The sequence below is a fragment of the Paralichthys olivaceus genome, chromosome 12 (genome assembly GCF_024713975.1).
Source record: "Paralichthys olivaceus isolate ysfri-2021 chromosome 12, ASM2471397v2, whole genome shotgun sequence".
NCBI lineage: Eukaryota > Metazoa > Chordata > Actinopteri > Pleuronectiformes > Paralichthyidae > Paralichthys > Paralichthys olivaceus.
Genome location: NC_091104.1, coordinates 11,849,455 through 11,868,898, shown reverse-complemented (window position 1 = coordinate 11,868,898; position 19,444 = coordinate 11,849,455). Strand labels below are relative to the sequence as shown.

The following is a 19,444-nucleotide window of genomic DNA, read 5'->3' as shown; positions in this document are numbered from 1 at the left end:
GCCCTATCAGATGTCAGAATGCAGCCAGCAGGCATTAAGCGTGCAGGCATCTTCCTCATGTTGCTACAGGGCTAGTGGTGTGTTTCTGTGCGACAGCCCCGGTGCCTCCCAGTTTCACATTGTTGTGCAATATTTCAAGAAAGGCGATAAATCTTTTTGGGGAATGAAAAAAGTGGGCTTAGTGTGTGCTGGTTTGGTCTTGTTTTTATTTTATTTTACTTGTGTGAATGGAATCTACAGTGTGACATTATTACAAAGAGATAATACAAAGAGCACACAGCCATGCAGATGACCTTACCTTTTTCTTGTCTCTCATGGAGCTCTTGCCTCGCACCATGATTTTGCATCCCGTCTCTGCTTCCAACTGTTTGGCTGTGAGACCCCGAGGGCCAAGGATTCTCCCCACGAAATTATACTGCGGATACAGAGAAACAAACCAGTGAGAGATTAAGACATTTTAACTATGTTTATGTCAGTACATTGAATTGCAGTTCCATCTTGAACTGGACTATGGGTTAGGGTTAGTACACACACACACACATATATATATATATATATACACAGAGACACACTAGTACTAAGTATATAGACAGACATACACTCTGGAGTGTGGATACCTGACACCTGGTAGCTACTGCTAGCTGATATTAACAGTCTGCAGAAATCAGGGTGGAAATCCCCCCAAAAATTGGCAGATCAGTGTCTTCTATGGTCCATTTCACACCCCTCCTGCAGCACTGCTAAATTATTAGATGCTTTTATTCTCCTCATCATGGAGATAGCAACACTGGAAAGAATATGTAAATTTATAAAATATTATCAAGGAAGAGCAGTTTTCATATGATACATAGACTCCCCAATGGATTCATGTTTTTTTTCATTTTCGCCTGACTTGCTTTCCAAGCACATGCAACACTGGGATTGGCTTGAACATACTTCAGCATCCCCACTTGATTTCAAAAAAATACATTAATAAAGAAAAATAATTAGCATGAAATAATCTGGGTGGGAATAGTGGGGAGAGGGGAAGGGGGGTTGAGGGGGTGTGGAGTTGTGCGGTGAGTTTGTACCAAAAGGGAACATATTTACCGACATAATCCTCTCCACTTGAAACCAGCTTCCAACTGGATCAAGGGAAAATGTGATGAAATAATCCAACACAATTTTTAGCCAAAGAAAACTAAAAGAAAGGAAGATTGTGGTAAACAAATCACCCATGTTTAAACAAAGAGTGGTGGAGAGCATGATGGGTAAGAGATCCGCTGCTATTAAAAAGGGATATTTTTTACTCAAGCTAAATTTCCAAATCTAAAATATTCAAATGCTCACTGGCATGGTGGAAAGCATTTACTTGATGACAAGAGGCACAACGGTTTGCCTCTTGAGCTGCTACAATGAGCCGTGAAACCCCTGCATTAAATTCTTAAACGCAGTGAAATCAGCTTAAACACTCCACCACACCAATGCTCCTGCAAAGTCCAAAAAGCCATCAGAGAAGTCACATTTAATTAGAGAGGGATTACAAATTTAACGCCAAGTTTGTGTATTTTGTCCTAAACAATGTTAACACTAGTGAGGAGAGTGTAAAACTCCAAGCTGTTGTTTTCCCTTGTCCCTGTTGCCTGTATCCGAGGCCTGTCGGGAAAGACGCATCCTGTGGCTGGAGAGATGCAGATGATCATAGCATGCAGCTATACGGGGCTCATGCATGTGTTTCTTTGTCACAAGGCAAATGTCTGTTTGGTTCACTTAAATCAAGGAAACTGGTCCAGGGAATAGTTTGTGAGTGTGTGTGCCTGCAGAAGGATGCATGGGCACCTGTCCTCTGAGGTCAGCCACCAAAGATGCATGCTGGCCTGCCTCTGACACACACACTGACACACACACACACACACACACACATATACACAACACAGACACACACACAGCCCCAAGGAGCACTGGAGAGGGCTGTCTGTCTGCATCATAGTGCTGCTGCAGACATGGGTGAGCCCCGAGCTCAGGGCTTTATGGCGGCGCTGTGGTACTGCTACACAACACACACAAACACACGGCCTCTAGCCTTTAAAACAGAGACTACAGTGACAATGTCCAGGGTGTTGTTATTCAGCTTTCCTGCTCACAATTGCAGTACCACACTTGAAAAAATGCTTGCTGTCATTTTGCACACACACAAAAAAATTTCACCTGCAAGGTTTAAAAAGTTACTTGACTTTCATTTAGTTTTGTTTCTGCAGATGGGACATGTGGCAGTTCCCTTCAGCCTTGCAGGCTACGTGTATCCTCCATGAGTCCAAATCCCATTGGAACAACAGAACATGAATATATTAAATACACACAATAGGTGTATTACAGAGCAAGCCCCAGATGTCAAAAAGAATAGAGACAGGGGAAAGAGTAAATCTGATTTAAAATCTGAGGTGGTTGCTTGAGTGATACAGAAAGAGCTTTTAATATTTTATTCTCTGGCCTTCTCTCACCGCGTTGCTAATGCCACTCTCCCTCCGACAGTGGTAAGTAAGTATTCTCTGTAGACATGAATATGCTGATGACAAATGCACTTGACAGTGAGCAGGGGCCTGATGGAAGAGAGCTAAGTGAAGTTGAGAGAGAAAGGGTAAGAGAGAGGCTGGCACAAGAGTCCGCCCACCCCCTCAGTGCGAGAGCTTGTGGGTGTGGAGGCTAGTGAACCACTGTCAGATGTGTTTTTTAAATGCTGACATGGGCATGTGCACACACACACACATGTGGGCAGGGGGCATGGCAAGGAGCAGGCGCCGTGTCTGGCCAAGCAGTCACCGCAAGTTTTACTCACACACAAATGACTCCAGGAAATGTAATCCTCAACACACATCAAATTACCAAGCTTCTAGCATCTCGCGTCAATCTTAAGAGGTAACAAGAAACAACACTTCCTCCTCCTATCAACCCATTAAGACCTAAGTCGCAGAATTAAATGCACTTTAAAATCTAAGCTGTGTTTTAAAAAAACCATCAAACAACTGAGGGTTTTCTGAGGAGCCAACCAAATTGCCCAAGTTTATTAAAGATACCATTTGTTAGTTTAAACATTGGCTCCTCAAACACGTGTTCCTACCGACTGAGCCTTGCACGTTAGATGGCACATCGCCCTTGTCTGAATCTTCTTCTTACTTATTTTCATTGTTGTTTTTTTAAATTAAACACTGCTGTAATCTGCTTCAATATCACTCCCCTCTCTCAGATCGTCAGCCATGTCTGATGTGCTACTTCAAAACGTTTCTGCAGGCTAAGAGCACTATCAAACAAACTCCATTTCCCATAATGCATCTCACATTTCCCACAAGTAATTCAGCAAATCAAGATGTAGACGTGTGTGTATCTGGCTCTAAAAAAGGTATATACACGTAAATGTTGCATCCAGCTTAAATGGGTTCAAACTCAAAGTCCGACTCTACTGTTGATATGAATACAAAATCATCTCAGTGAGGGAATAAAGCACTCACACTCTCTCTCTCTGCTCCCTGACTTGCAGCTCTGTACTGTGGGTTTGACATTCTTCTAATGGATGTTGATATGCTCTTGGAAAAGGCGACCTCCATTTTAAACCACTGGAATGTAGAGACAATGGGGGAGCCAAGTGGGTGAGTTATTAGGGGGGGTGCAGAGCCATCGAGGCTGCCAGGAACTCAGAACACAGTACAGCCAGAGGAGCAGGATGCATACAGTGCCCTCTCTGCCAAATACAGCATCCCTTCAGCAGCTTCTCTTTCTAAACTAACCTCTATGTTTCTGCTGTTGCATCAAATCCACCGGCCCCCTAGACTCATGTCCATAAATAACATCATGTTGGGGGGCCAAAGCTTTGCACTGTCAATTCTGAGTGAGAAATTCATTCAATTTTTACAGGCTATTAACAATAAAAAATAAAACAAGCATCACTAGTTTTCCCTTTGGCACATGACTGCTCATGACTAATGACAGAGCAACAAGTTATTCAGGAGTTTAAAATCATGATGTCATATCCTAGTATAAAGTGTGTATTATAATATGTGCAAAACTGAGGACAAAGTTAAAAACTGTTCTGGTGGAACTACAACACACCAATGAGCAGGAGAAATATAAAAACGCTATTAGCACTTTCACTTCCCTGTGAATTCTGTGGACAATGACCTACTCTATTCACATGTCAGCTCAATTGAACATTACACAGACTTTGTGTTAGGGAACTGTCAGAGTAAAGTCCATTTGATGTCCAGTTCAAGTACTTTGGACATTTGCGTTCACACATATACCTCCTCTGGGTAATGTCTGCAAAAGTTCAGGGTGGCAGTGAATGTGTGAAAGCAGCTTTTGTCTCTCAACAGTACACAGCCTCCATCTGGGTAACAAACTGCTGCTCCACCTCTTTGCTAACAGAGTAGACATGAGCTGCTCTCAAACATGCACTGAACTCTGACTGTCCTCTACAGACAAAAAGTCACGAGATTAGTCCTTAGGGGCTTTTTTGAAAGAGTCATTAACCAGGCCAGAAAAAAAAAAAAAAAATTTGAAACCAATACGGCGAATGATTTAAGTTCCAACACCAGGCTAACCAACTCACAGGGATGTAGAGCTGGACTGTGGAAAACAAAGAAAAAAGTATGCTTAACAGCTTTGTTTAATGCAACACGGTCAAAACCTTTTTTGTGTTTTGTGAAAGATTGTTGGGACCTTTGGTGGATCGGCTCTTTCCCACACTCGTCTGTTTCAGTTATGTTTTATCTCTGTTTTCCTAACAAACATTCCAACAACATTGAGAAACACAAACAGGAAATATACAAACTGTTTCTGACAGACCGATAAGATGTGCAAACACTTACGAATGTACACAAAGCCCCCTTCAAGACATGGGCTTACACTGACATTAAAGGTTCTTTGTTTAGCTCCAGTTATCACTTCTCCACAGGCAGGTTTTGTTGTGAACATATCTACGTCTACGACACTTGTTTGAGTGTGTTTGTGTGTGAAACCACAATACATTGGAGTGAACTCTTGCAGACACCCCCGGCACCCAGAGCTGATTATGGTGTGGGTTTGCGTGCACGTGTCTTGTGGTTTGTTTTTGTGAGAAGCGACTGCAGTTCTACCAACAATGCTCAGAGGAGAAGAACAATTGTGGCTTTGATGGCGTTTTGTTTGTGGCGGTGGGGAGACAGGAAATGAGGTCATGCTCTCTGGCTGCATGCATGCAGGGCTTATCAAAGAGAGGGGCCTGGCCAAGAGGAGAATACCAATCACTTATTAGCCTGCCTCACTGGAAATGAGGAACAATTTATTTGGTGCAATGTATCAAAGAAAGGTGGAATTAGTGGTTACACCAGGCACTTTTTCCTTCACTCAGACTTCTCCCATATTTGTACTGTTGATCTCACTTTATTGTAATGAGGGACGGTACCATTAATCCATTCATAAAGTCTGGAAACAGAGCAGGCATCCTTGTAGCCTGGTCTATCTTTAACCTACACACATATATCAACACACTCAGCAGTTCACAATACCATTTACACACTGATAAAATAGGATGGAAGAAATATGGGAATAAGGAGAAGACAGGTGCATAGCCCACAGTGGTTAATGTGCTTGATCTACAGGGGGATGGAGGTGAAGAAGCTGCAGCGAAGAAGGGGTGAAAATTAGGCTTAGATTGCAATGATGACATCGCTGCCTCCTAGGCCTATAGACTTCAAAGCCCTCTGTTCAGCACATCCAGCATTTAGCGCCTAATCCATGGCTCCTTTGATAATTCTGTTTGGGTTTATTTTGGGGTTGCAGGCAGGGTGGAAATACAGAAGAGTAAAGACGGAAAGATGGAGAAAGACCAATGCCAGCTGGAAGTCTGGAAGATTTGATTGGAGGAGACACAGGGCAAAGTTTAGATGTCTAGATAAGCAAGCTGCAGAAAGAGAAAATGGATGAGTAGAAAAACGCTAAATAAAACTACGTTTCTCCCTCGGTGTTCGCTTGAGCATTAGTTAATCATCCAGAATTAACAGGAGACTGCCTTTTTGACAAAAGCTGTAGAATAACGTTAACCATGCCCTGCTACCTTATCCGTGAGTCTATCATTAAGAAAGGAAGTGAAACCGTATCCAATTTAGATTGGTCACGTCTGGCCAGCACTCAGTCCCTTTAATAGAGCATTGCACAGAAGTCACACTTGCATCATCTGATCAGCCATCAGCAATTTTATTCATGCGTCATCGTCTTTAGCCAATACATCAGATGACTGTTGAACAGCTGACTGGCAAAAATCAAATTAGAGTTATGTGTACAGGGTATCACTATTATTCTGCTCCCTCCTACTTTCTGTGTATATCAACAAGTATACCAACCTATACGACCCTACCCTCTGATATGATATTCTGATATTAGAGGTTGCCTAACGATAAAATAAAACCTTTGGAAATAGGCTGCTTGAACAGAACTGAAGTACAGAAGATTTTGTTATTGTTGACTATGCTGAGATGTTTATATGTGTTTGCAACTATCTCAGAGTTTTGTATTCCATAATGTTTTTGCTAGGGGATTCGTTCTTTCAGCAGGGTACTTTCTTGTTTAACTATTTGTAATAAATAGCCAAATAGATGAGCTAACAAACAATTTTTTTAGGAGAGTTCATTGATTCTATGCATCAACTTTGATAATAAAATAACATACTTGTCACATCTTTTTATAAACCTAAAGGAGAGAGAGTATTATTAAAGGTGCTTTTTAAAACACTGGTGATGACAGCAGTCTAAAAACTGCACACAGATACTATATAAGCTGACACCATGTGCCTGGTGCAGCCTTTTCATCACTGTGTGGTCAACCTGCTTCCTTTGTCCTTCGTCCTCCATTTTCACCTCTGTGCCTCTCAGTTTAAAGACATCAGGGACAGACAGGTATCACAAGCAGACATCCACTTACAGCGCACAAGCACAATTTGGTAAAATGCAAGCAACCATTGGCATAAGTTCAGTTATGAATGTATACCAGTTTACACTGTTGCCCTTTATCATGTTAACTGACTACAACAAATAGCTCTCTCTGTTTAAATGATCATTGTAATTACCCTCTGCATCAAATAGCCAACTAGAAAACCATCCGTTCATCAAATTATCATCATCACGCATGGCTGGCTAGCAAGAGATATCAAAATCCTGCGCATTGCCACTCTATCGGTGAGGTGAGGTGTGGGGAGGTACATTTCCAGGACTAGTAATGACTTAGGGGGGGTCAGAAGGATATCAGGAGCTGGCATGATAAGTGATGACACCCTCATGGGAACAAGCTTAATGACTTTCGCTGTGGCTGGCTCGGCCTGGCAATTTTACTGCAGTGAAAAAGAAAGGTCCAGGAAACATCCAGTCTGCTCAAACCACCAGAGCCCTTTCTTTGGTATTCTCGCATTTTTGTGCCTTGCAGTAGAGGTGAAGTCTCATGGCCATAAAGCAATATTTTCCACTCTCTCTAAAATATGACACGTACACACAGAAGTATACGCACACAAGCACACACAGCATTGCTGCTACAAAAATATCTTTATCAGAGTGGGATTTATATAAAGGCAACTCAACTGAATTATAATTCAAAGTAATTCAGAGTAAAGAATTAAATGCTTTTTTAACCAAAGTTTTACTCTGTGTTCTTGTTAAACATTATCTAATATTGTATTTTAGTGTTTACCAAACCATGTTCGATCTCATATTTCCACCATATTTTACTGCCCATTACAATTACTTGTTTTTTTTAATAATGTAAATTTGTTCTTACTTAAAAAGTGAAAGTTCCTTAAAGTTTATGAGTTTATGAGACAGGGCAACATTTTCTTGTAGCTAGAATACACGGATGACAACAAAAGAAATATATTTCCTGTATGCGACATCGCAATGCATTGAGCCAATATTGATCAATCTTTTCTTGGGTTGTTGTGTTTTCCAGCTGACAAGTTATTTGTCGTCCTAAACTACATTCATCTGCCTTCAAAATACAGACTAATAACAAAAAAATGGAGACTTGAAGGGGGATCAAAGATCTGTTTCTCTGATGTTCTTTAGTGTGGAGACAAGTGGGAAGTGGAGCAAACTTAGGGTGTGGAGGGTTTAAAAGGAACCTGAAGTACCATGACAACAACCTGGACACCAGATAAAAAATATAACACCACAGAAACAGAATTTTTTTGCTGTCCTATTTATATAAATGATCATTATTTTCTCTGCAATGTCCTAAAGAGAACTTAAACAGTCCTGCTTACTAGTTGCTCAACAGCTTACATCTCACAGAGGGTCCCATTTCATAGAGTCAATAAAGCAAGGGTGGCATCCACGTGTGTTTTCACTTCTAAGCATTTCTAGCTACCCTTGCTGGCCCACAACCCATCTGGGCATTTAACGGTTGGCAAATACAAATACACAGGGAATACAGTGGAGACAGAGGCATACTTAAAAGACATGTCACATATCCTATCAGATGCCTGAAGGTCAACAGAAATGACATGCTGAGCTGTCAGTCAGCTGCCTATCATTGTGTGTGTGAGCGTGTGCCCGGGAAAAAAGTGGAGCCACAGATAGCATTTAATTGAAGGTTGAAGTTATCAGATAGCCTGCGACTCAGCTGTCAGTCAAGATGCAGTCTCCACAGTGACGCTTCACAGCGCTCTGCACCACTGACGACACCAGGAAATGGCTGACTTTGATGAACGGTGAGGGAGCAAGCAGGGAGTCACGGCGGCAGACAGGATGATAGAGACACAGGCCGTCAGACAAGCACATTCACAGACAGATGTGGGGCTCACAGGCAAGTACACATGAGCCAGAGAAGGGACACACTTAAGGGAATTAGAGTAGAGGTGTGCTGGCAAGGCAAGTTATTTTGGTAGAATTGACATGCTGCACGGCATCCAGGCACCAGGACAATCTAATTATCTACTGGTGAAACCAGAGCAGGGGACTCTTAGGTGAGACAGAGAAAGCCCCATCGAGCAAGTGCGACCTCAGCCTGAGGATATGGTGAGAATCTCATTTGTAATTGAAAGTGAAAACTGTGAGAAATGCAAGTAGATGGCAGAATCCCAAAATGACAAGTGTGGAAAGAGGGAAAAGACGACGTAACGGCACAAATGACAACAAATCTGCTATAGCTGGCGAGTTGAAGTCAAAAACACAAAACAGAGACCTGGAACGCTGTTTACTGCTGTCTTGGGGGAACCGAGAATTGCGTCAGTGAGACACGCATGCACATGTATTTATTTTATGAGGGGGATGTGGGAAATTAGACGGTAATGTGAGGGGGGAAGATATTCCCCTGTCTAATAATCATCATTACTGTTTCCTCTCCTTTTAGCAAAGGGTAGATGGGGATAGGAAGTGACATTTTTCTTCCCTTCCTTCATTTCTTTCATCTCTCCCTTTCCATGCTGATCCTAAATCATCTGCCCTTGTACTCCACTATCAAATGATTCCACTCTTTATCCTGCTTGAAGACACAAAATGGATTTACCAGTTACTGGAGCTCGCTCTATGTTTGAACAACAATTATCAACCTACACAGTAAGATGCGTTCAGTCCTGGGTTTAAGTCACTAAACACATAACAGTACATCATCTACTGTTGATGATGTACTGTTGTCTGTTCAAATAATGGATCCCCACATCTCATTCCCTCCTCACCTACTAAAAATTACAAATGGTGGGAGCAGCAGAGAAAAAAAAGGGAAATTGGACAATATGATTTTCTGCACAACTTATTACATGTTACACTGTTAGAATTCAAATACTTAAGAGTTTAACATAAACAAACATCAAATTTGTATACAGTAAATAACAAAGCTATCTGGAATTTTCCTCTGCAGATGTAACGACTACACTTCCAAGTCATTTTAAATCAACATGTGTGTTTTCCTGTAATTTTACTTCCTTGTGCTGGAAGAATGTTAGTGTTGGTATAAATCTGCCTACTAAGGTCATCAGTGACCTGTCTCAGCCACCAGGTGGAAGCCTAATTGGTATAGTTGGACTTCCCAGCAACTCGTAAACACAAGTGTGAGTTACAGCCCTGCTGTGTCCAGAGCAGCATAGCCCACATGCAAGGGTCATCTGAGGATGTCCCACATTCATTCCATGTCATTCCTGGAATATCCTTAAAGCCACAGGTGGTAGACAGTAATTCACACATTTCCACACACCTTCTCCATATCATATATTATATATATCACTTACAGGGTTAACACAAAACACATAGACACATGTAAAATCTGTTTGTGTGCGTGTCATCATATATGCTGGCTTTTATTGTTTCATGAAAATATCCGCAGCCAAAATGTCAGGTGAAAAAAATGCCAATTAATAAGTGTTTATAAATAGCATTTTAAATAACCTGACATTATGTGACCTATTGAATATGTTGCCAAGACAATCTAAACTTAAAAAAAAAAAATATATATATATATATATATACACACATATATACACACCAACACACCTGGTCCTACAGAAAGATGATTTAATTTAAAGAAAAAAGTATCAATCATGCTCCTACAACTTAAATAAAACTTATAGACCAAGGAAATTGTGAACAACCACAAATGATCCATCACCCACAGAAGGTCAGTGCTACCACATTTACATTTTCAGAGTAAAAGATGTTTATGTGTTCATTACTTACAGTATTATAAGTAGACATAATATATTCATGATGGTAGGTATGGGTGGGTTAAACTCAACTTTTACTTTAGCTTTAAATGACTGGGACTTCTGTTAAGATGTCAAGGATGATAAGAATTATTGAAGGAAAAAACTGTTATGCAACTAGCTCGTAAAAGAAACAAACAGCAAATGTGAGTCTCACAGCTAATTTGGGAACTGTCCAAGGGCCTGAGGTCCTGTCACTAGAGATGAAAGGTGAAAGATGGGATTTGGTCGGCTGATTTAGCCGGTGAGCTCAGAGGCTGGGTCTGGTCTGAGGGTCAGCTATAGCTAAGTTGATCCCAGCCGGTCTCTGGTGCCCTTTATCAATTCTGTCAGGGGGAAAATGCAATCCATGCCTGGCTGGGCCTTGCTCTGCTCTACGGTGTCTCTTATCCTCCGTCACCTCCTTCCATTCATTTCCTCACTGCAAGCTGCCGGGATTACGAAGAGAAGCGTTCCTTCTCAAGACGTGACGCAACCATTCATGTGTGTGCCAGAGAGTAACTGTGAGGACAGGAAGGTGGCTGACTGGCTGTGGTCAAAGCCTGACAGACTATATGCCCGCTCACAGGCATAGTGTTATTTGGCCACAACGTTGCAGTTGTCACTCCCCACCCCTCCTACTCATGGAAGGTGGCTCCCTACAACTTCTTCCTTTTCCCTACGGTGAACATTCAGCAAACATCACAGTTGGTACTTGAAGTAATGCACAGCAGGACCTCCAGGGAGTGTTCAAAGTGTGGCAGGATGAATGGATGGCAGCTAAACCTAAATCATGTTCAGTTTCTGCTTGCTTTTTGGCTTGGTCACTGAACATTTTGATCCCACTCTATTAGTCCTAAGACTATTTCAGAAAGGGTGCTAGTAGTGTCTCTGTAGAACCTGAGACACAGAGAGAGAAATGAGTAAAACAGGTACTTACATCAGGGTACTCTTTGACAGGCACAAACAGTTTTTCCTGCAGGTGGACGATGGGTCCCAAAGCCTCAGGTAGCTCCAGGGGGTGTCTTTCCACAAGGCCATTCACTGAATCACTGTACATGTCTTTACGCACTCTGTTGATCTCTGAAACACACAAAAAAGTAAAGTACGTTTAGCAAATGAATAAAAACAACACTACAATTGCACTTCTTTATTTTTGTATTTGATAAATCACTGTGATATTGATTTTGACTTCTGGGCGAAGGCTTAATGTAGAAGATAAATCTTTGTTGTAAAACAAATGAAAGAAAAAACAACAGATATGTGTCAACTGCCTTTAGTGCTGTATGTTTTTATCAAAAAACTGTTGTGTTTTATTGTTTTTGGAAATAAAGTTGACAAAAACATTATCACAGACCATAAGTGCAAACATGTATGACAACAATGTCTCATAATACCATAATACCTGCAGGAAATATCTTTTTTTCAAATTGTTCGGACCCAAACCGCAAATGCTTTAATGTATATGACATAGAAATATGTTAAGTGTTGCACTATTGAGGGGTTAAGGCCACAGTCTTTCCTTTCTACCTGGGATTCCTCAGTGGCTGTTGTCTAATAGAGCCGCGTATGCCAGTGGCTGGGCAGGTGGGAAGATAAGACAATCGGGTATATTCCTTCAGATCTGATCCCCCCCGTCAGATTAATCTGATGGTCCTCTGTCCCAGTCACAAACACGCTCACCTCTAATTCACAAGGAACCCATTTCAGCACACACAAATTCACATGAAAGAAGAAAGCTGTGCCTTACAGACTGAAAACACCTCTTAATTCATTCTTCCTCTGTGTCTGTATGAGTGTAATGAAAAAAAGTGATGTGGTCACACTTTCTTGTCATTACTTTAAGGGTTAATTTTTGTGATTGGACAGTGAGCTCAGTCCTTGGACATGTACACAACATGCTCTCATGAGCACACTCAATGACAGCTACATAGGGAGGGTCTGGTTTCTCCCAGTGGTCCTAGGGCCTAGTCTGACCAAGACAGATGGGTCTGTTGTCAGTGAGTTTGTGAAAGAGTAATTGCGACAGATGGAAGAGGAAGGACTGAGCAAATCTATGTGTCGCAATGAAGCAACAGCACAAAACATTACCGTTAAGATCATTTCTGTTATTAGGAAAAGTGTTAGATCAATTCACAACTGTAGTAAAAATTTCTTAGAAACAATTTTTGCTGAACCTTGAAGCTTTCAGCAGTAAGGGCAGGAGAAGAGTGATTTTGAAACAAGGCATTTTTAAAGATGGTTTAAAGTTTGAGGGGGAAACAGCTGAAACAGAATGGCAGGGCTAGTGAAGCATCGAGAGATCATGTGTCTGGTGTGGAGTGGGAGCAGGTGTTAGACACTATTTCCATCTTTCATGGGACTTCCAGCCAGTTGGGTGCTCTATATAAAAACTCGAGCTAGGGAACCTGACACTCAACTAAAGATGCCCGCAGTAAAGCATGCCTGACCTGCAAGGTTTATCCTTGCCCTGAAACACATTTAGAAGGGGGTCAAACATAATAAAATTTAAGTGTAGTAGTTGGCTTTGTTTTAACTATTTAACAAATTAAAAGATATTAGAAAAACTCCTGGATGTAGGAATGGAATTAGTTGCAAAACGTTCTTGTTGAGCTGAAAATAGGTTTTCACTGGACGCTACTGACGATAAGACACGTGTGATTTATGCGCTCACGGACACTGACAAGCATACACACAAACATCTGGCCTGCATATGCAGGGAAAACACCTGCGAGACACATTGGAACCACACAAACAGCTAAGGAGACTTGGCCCAGTGTGACTCACATGATTTCACCACTCTGTAGTCATCACAGATTCTCCTAGTCCTCCCTAAACATAAATTCATCCTTGTGGTATCGAGCCCAGCTGACAGATTACATCACTTCTAACCAACACCAGCAGCTTCAGGCCACATTCAAGCTTTGTACAGGAAAAGAGAAACTTGGCAGTGACAAGTAAAAACAGGGAGGAGGCGAGGAGAGACAAACACAGAGAGTCGAGCTAATACTGGAAAACATGATTGCTTACAAATAAATATTGGGGGGAAAAAGGAAAGCATGAGATTTATATGTGTTAATATATAGTATACAAAGTCTATGTATTTAAGATCATCAATCCTTCAGATGACAAGAGAAAATAAAAAGTGTGCACGTGTGGTGATGCAGCTCAACCACCACCAGCAGCACCCCTCCTCCTTCCAATTCTATTTCCTGTTGCTGAAATGCCACATTAACATAAGGGGGCCGTGCTGGGCCATCAGTGGAGACGTGCAGCATTTGACAACCCCGAATTTAAGCGTGCCAAGTCTTTTGTGCTGCGCTGCGCTCACCTAAAAATTACCCCCTGCCTTGCATGACCGACAAAATCATTTGTCTAGCTGTCCATCCTGGTAGAGTGGGCTGATTTTGTAAGAAAGGCAGGGTGGAGGGAGAGGAAGGAGGAGTATCTTCGCAAGAAAAAGATAAAAAGACAAAAGAAAACAGGGTCCTCTATCAATGAGGACTTTTCTTCAACTCTGACATTAGAAAAAATCAGGATTACATACTGCCAATACACAAGGTTGAGACAATTTGAATAAGGATTCATGGGGAAGTGGTCTCAGACCTTTGGACACCACTGTGTGTGCTTTAACAGCTAAACAAGGAGCAGTAACAGATCCCCGGTTACTGCCCTTCAGCCATCTCTCCGCTCAATGCCAGTGTGTCCATCCACAATCTGACTCAGCAAACCACAAACACACACTCACACACACAACCTGCCAGGGCTGTCTATTTACTGGTGGGGCGGCTGCACACTCAGACACAATGGAAGAGATAATAATATCTGTTTAGTTTTTCTGTCAGGACGAAACAAAAATCAACCTTGAGAGTCGTTTGCGGGCAGAGTGGAGGAAGGTTTGCTCGCTGAGACAAAGACAGAGGAAAGAGGAAGAATTATAACCACAGTGCTGAGCAAGCAGAGTGCAGCTGTATTCCTCTCGAAACACACACCTCTTTTCTGCCTCAATTTAAGATAACATGTATTTTTTTGTGTCTCTCAACTTCAGCCCTTTCTTTTCAAGTTCTACAGTAAAAAATAAATAAAATGGCACAGGCCATGGCTGCCTATCTGTCTGCCCTTTGTACGATCTTGGCAGTGCGGAGACATGAGTATTGAAAGGGCAGGATGTGGGAGAGGAGAATGGCAGTTGGAGGGGTTTGAGAGGCAGTGGACTGAGGGGTATGGGAGAGATGGTGGCTGCAAGTTTAAGAGCAAAGAATCAAAGAGGGGTCTGGTGGGTGGATTTTGTTTGTGAATAGTCATTCTTGACCTTGTGAACAGGAAAAACAAAATAGCCTGAACTCAATTTTCACTCACTTCCCTTTTCTGGATTATTTCAAGGTCCTCGCTTACTGGATGAGGTTTTTTTTAGTTGTTACCATGTGAGCTCAATACTTTGGTCATATGATGAGAACTGAGAGCCAGCTCCATCTGCTGAGGAAGATACTGTTAAAGCTCTGGAAAGTCAGTGAGAGGTTGTGTTGGTCAAATTTATGAAAATGCATTATAATCGGTGCCATGATTAAAAAGGTTAATATGATCAAATTAAACTTTAAGAATAAAAGATAGCCATACGTATATTTTACCTGAATTCCACTCATATAATCATTGCCTGTAGATAAAGGAAAACAAATAAGCAAAAACCATGACAACATCTACTCATCTGAATGAGTGATATTTGACAGGAAATCAGCAACCATAGGAGGGAGAGGCTTTTCATTTATTAAACCCAGCTTGATGTGAAAAACAATGATGACACAGAGACAGCAGTGCTGGCAGCACAGTTCAGGAGTGGCTGAAATGAGGGGAGAAAAAGCGAAAGACGAAAGAATGGCCAAATGTGGTGGGAATATTTTCTAATGTTGCAGCCTCTCTGATCTAACATGATCTAATGAATGTAAACACGGCATGAGGACAAACACGGAGGGAGGGGTGGAGAAGAGAGGGGAGGAGAGATCAAAGACAGATTGAAGAGATAAACCACAGAGGGAAAGAAAGAACGAGAACAGGGCATTATTAAAAACAATGAAGAAGTCCAGAAGGAGATGCAGTAATCAGGTTTAAGACTGGTCGAGATCATTCAGTCAGGCCTGCTCTGTTAGAGAATGAGAACTAGTCCATTAAGAGACCAAAAATAGACCTGCTCCATAACTGCTTTGTCCTCACCCGGTAGCGCACACTAAAACGTCCTCTGACCAAATCTGTCCATGTGTGTGTGTGTGTGTGTGTGTGTGAGAGAGGGAGAGTAGAAGACATGTAAAGGGTGAGTAATCAGAGTGATCAGAATTGCCTGAGGAAAGCAGCTTTAGATGCCTTCTGATGCCTGCTATAAGCCTGATGATATCTGGCACCTGAGTCTAACACCAATTAATATTAAAGCCAGAATTATCATATGTCCGACTCTGCGGAGAGACTCAATGGATCTTCCTTGTTTAGTGTGATTTGACATCAAACACCTACAGTGCGATCTATATTTTCCTGCTTGCACAAGCATGCATGTTTAATTAATGATTTAAACAGGTGAAATGGTAAATGGTCTATATTTGTATAACGCTTTTCTATGCTTGAAAACCACTGCGCTTTACAGTACCGTAGCATTTTGCCATTCACCCATTCACACACCCATTCATACAGTGCATGTATGGGCAGAATTTGTATTTTTTCAAACAGGGGCATAGAACTGCATAGACGGCTGTACACCCTCAGCCACTGCCACCCACCCTCAAAAAAATGACTAGGAAGCTGAGGTAAATATAGGCATGAGAAATGTGGTGGTCGTGTCTGAAACACTGGAGCAATCACACATAGACCTAAATGTGCTGGAGCTGAGTGAAACAAGACGCAGGCGAGGAACAAGCCTTTTCACTTTAAAGCTGTGCACTTTTAGCAATCACAAAGCCTGGGTACCCATTGCAAGTGAAAGGATTTGGACATTTAATGCATTCCTGCCCTTTATTCATGGCACAGACAACTTTATCCAAGACGACACTCCACTTCAACAGTTAAGGGGTTCTGGGCAGGCCAAGCATATGAAAGACAGGGGTTTCTTTCAAAGCAGAAATCCGGAGTATAGTGTGTGAGCACTGGTGGGGGTGACTGAGCCATGAAAACGTATGCATTTCTTATCGTCAACTCACAGCTGCCTCTCTTTCCCTCCCTGCGTATAAAAGAAAAAAGACGTTTCCTCGTGCTTCTGTCTTATTTTAACTCCCTAATCTTTGATTTAACAGTAGGCCTGTACCACACAATCATCTGATGCACAAACTATTTCTTTGCTTTTAATGAGTATTCTATACTACAGCACAGTGAAGAACAGCACACACATTTCAGTTTTCTAAAGGGAAAACACCAGGTTTAGGTTTGAAATATCCAGGTCATATGAGTTAACATGAAGGAAAACGTGCCTTTGTGCACCTTGTGTCAGTTGCATGTGGCCAGAGGAATTAGGACTTAGCATCAAATACCTACATTTGATAGTATTATCAGAAAATGATCAGTACAGGATGCCAGGTTTGATGTGTGACTTGTTTATGTTTTGTCAATACCAATTGGGTATTGAGTGTGGACAATTACCTCGCAGGCATTACAATCGTGAAAACACTGGAGTTACTGATCACATTAGACATCTTACAAGAAAAGACGTGCGTTGTGTTAGATTTTGCTGCGGGCAGACTTACTCTTGTGGTGTCATGGAAGGTGTGTGTAGATAAGAGGTGCTACCTTCACATGCTGCCACCTTCATGAGACAAAGTTTGCTGATTGCCTAATTATTATCAATCTATTAATATTGCCAAATAGGCTAGCGAGAGATTACTTTATGACATCAAATCCTCCAACCTGTGAATTCTCCTATTGATATGTGACATGACTCAGCTACCCAGTGAGGAGACTCTGCTCTGCTGCTGCATAAAGACACTTTCAGTTGATAATTGTGTCCAACGACTTTTTTAATTACTATTACTATTGATTGGGTTTTTAGAATTTTTTGGGGGTTTAATAAATTATAGAGCAAGGAAAATGATTGTTCCCAGTAAATAATAACAATGCTGGACAAGCAAGAGCAGACGTGGCTTCAACTATGGATCAACTCATTGGTGACAGCATTACCTAAGTATGTCTATTACCTGCAGTGGTCTAAAGCACACTGCAAGTTGTTTTCAGTTTCCATAGATTTAGCGAAAAAAGATAATGTGACGATACTCAATTATGGACAACAACAGGGCTCTAGTCAACCAAATAAACATTGCATTTTGTTTTCATTACATTGATTACACTCATTATTAATTTCTTTGCATTAGGTCACAATGGGTGGGATTTTTGGTAGCAGATGAAAACAGAGGATTTTGTCATCTACAGTATCTATGTACTAACAAGAGATCCCCTAAACTTAGGTAAATGAGAGATAGAGTGGCCAACAACCTTCAGTGTACAAAAGAATAGGTGTGTGGGTATTGTGAAGCTTACTTGGAAAGCATTTACCTACTCAAATTTGTGCAATCTTTGTTATCTTTGTCAAGTGCAGAGAAATAACATTCTAACTTTGCTCTGCAGTGACTCTTCCAAATAGTTCCTGAACCCTGACATGATGTGGATGCAAGCGTCGACCCCCACAGGCTGAGGGTCTAAATGGCTCTCGACAGAAATGACGATTTGCTGGAAGCCAGAGGGTGATATTTATGCTGTGTCTCAGTGATTCTCCAAAGGCAGGCTGGGTAAAAAGCTCCAGTGGCAGGTCTTTAAGTAGATAAATAAAACTAAATAAAAGACTGGCATAACAAGGTTTCTGGAACTTCTCTCTGAGCCAGGTAAGTAGAAAAAGTAATAAAATACAGAAAAACACTCCCAAACACAGATGCACTTTCTCAGCAATCTCATGGGTGAACGACAAGCCAAGACACAAAGGAACTGTGCTTTTAACAAAACTGTGAGTGAAGGGTTGATGCAATTAAAAAATGATTAAAAAATACGTACACAAACTTGCACTAACACAATCTCTCTCTGAGATGAACATTAAGAATATACATGCAGGAAGTGCGAGAGTACACGTTTGTATCCCAGCCAGCTCCCAGCCCGAAAGCAGCATGTTCCGCTCTGTGATCATCAATAATGAGCTGAAGCTGCCTGAAAACACACACACAGATAACAACTCAAACATAATTTAGCTATGGTCCAACAATGGACAGGAATGTGGCTGGCCTGACACTGACTTAAGTACATATAATACATATTAAAAACAAACACCCAACTACACATTAAAAACACCTACACACACACACACGACTTAATGAGCTTTTGTGTTTGTAGGCATGGCTCCCCTGAGAGTGTAAACCCACAGAAATAACACTCCACATGGAAGGAGAGAAACCGCCTCAGAGAAAAAAAATCTGCTAAACAAATACAGCAGGAAACAAGAAGGAAATAGCCCTACACCTCTCCTCCATCTTGCTTTCCTAGCCACAGCTTCATATTTAATCCAGTGAGAGAGTAAAACCACAGATTACACATGCTGCTACATGCAGCTGCTCCTTATCGCACATCAACTCTAATTATTTTACTGAGATGACTGACAGCAGAGGAAACAAGTGCTGCAAAGTTGTGGTCTGTAAAAGACAAGGTTATAAGTGATATTGCTTTTTCTACCTTTAATGGCAGAACACAGCAAAAGCTCAGCAGGATTATTATGACAACATAGAGCTGCAGCACAGAAAGAGTGAAACTCCTTTTTTACAACCT

General features: G+C 41.5%; 1 protein-coding gene across 7 annotated transcripts in view; it reads right to left on the bottom strand.

Annotated features, from left to right (window-relative positions):
- qkia (QKI, KH domain containing, RNA binding a) overlaps window positions 1-19,444 on the bottom strand; it is a 75,141-nt gene that overhangs the window by 37,628 nt on the left and 18,069 nt on the right. For all 7 annotated transcript variants that reach the window (XM_020098027.2, XM_020098023.2, XM_069536529.1 and 4 more), the window contains exons 2-3: window positions 11,610-11,752; window positions 299-415 (exon numbers count right to left, since the gene is read on the bottom strand). In XM_020098027.2, coding sequence (XP_019953586.1) covers window positions 299-415; window positions 11,610-11,752 — 260 coding nt within the window. The remainder of the gene's footprint in view (window positions 1-298; window positions 416-11,609; window positions 11,753-19,444) is intronic.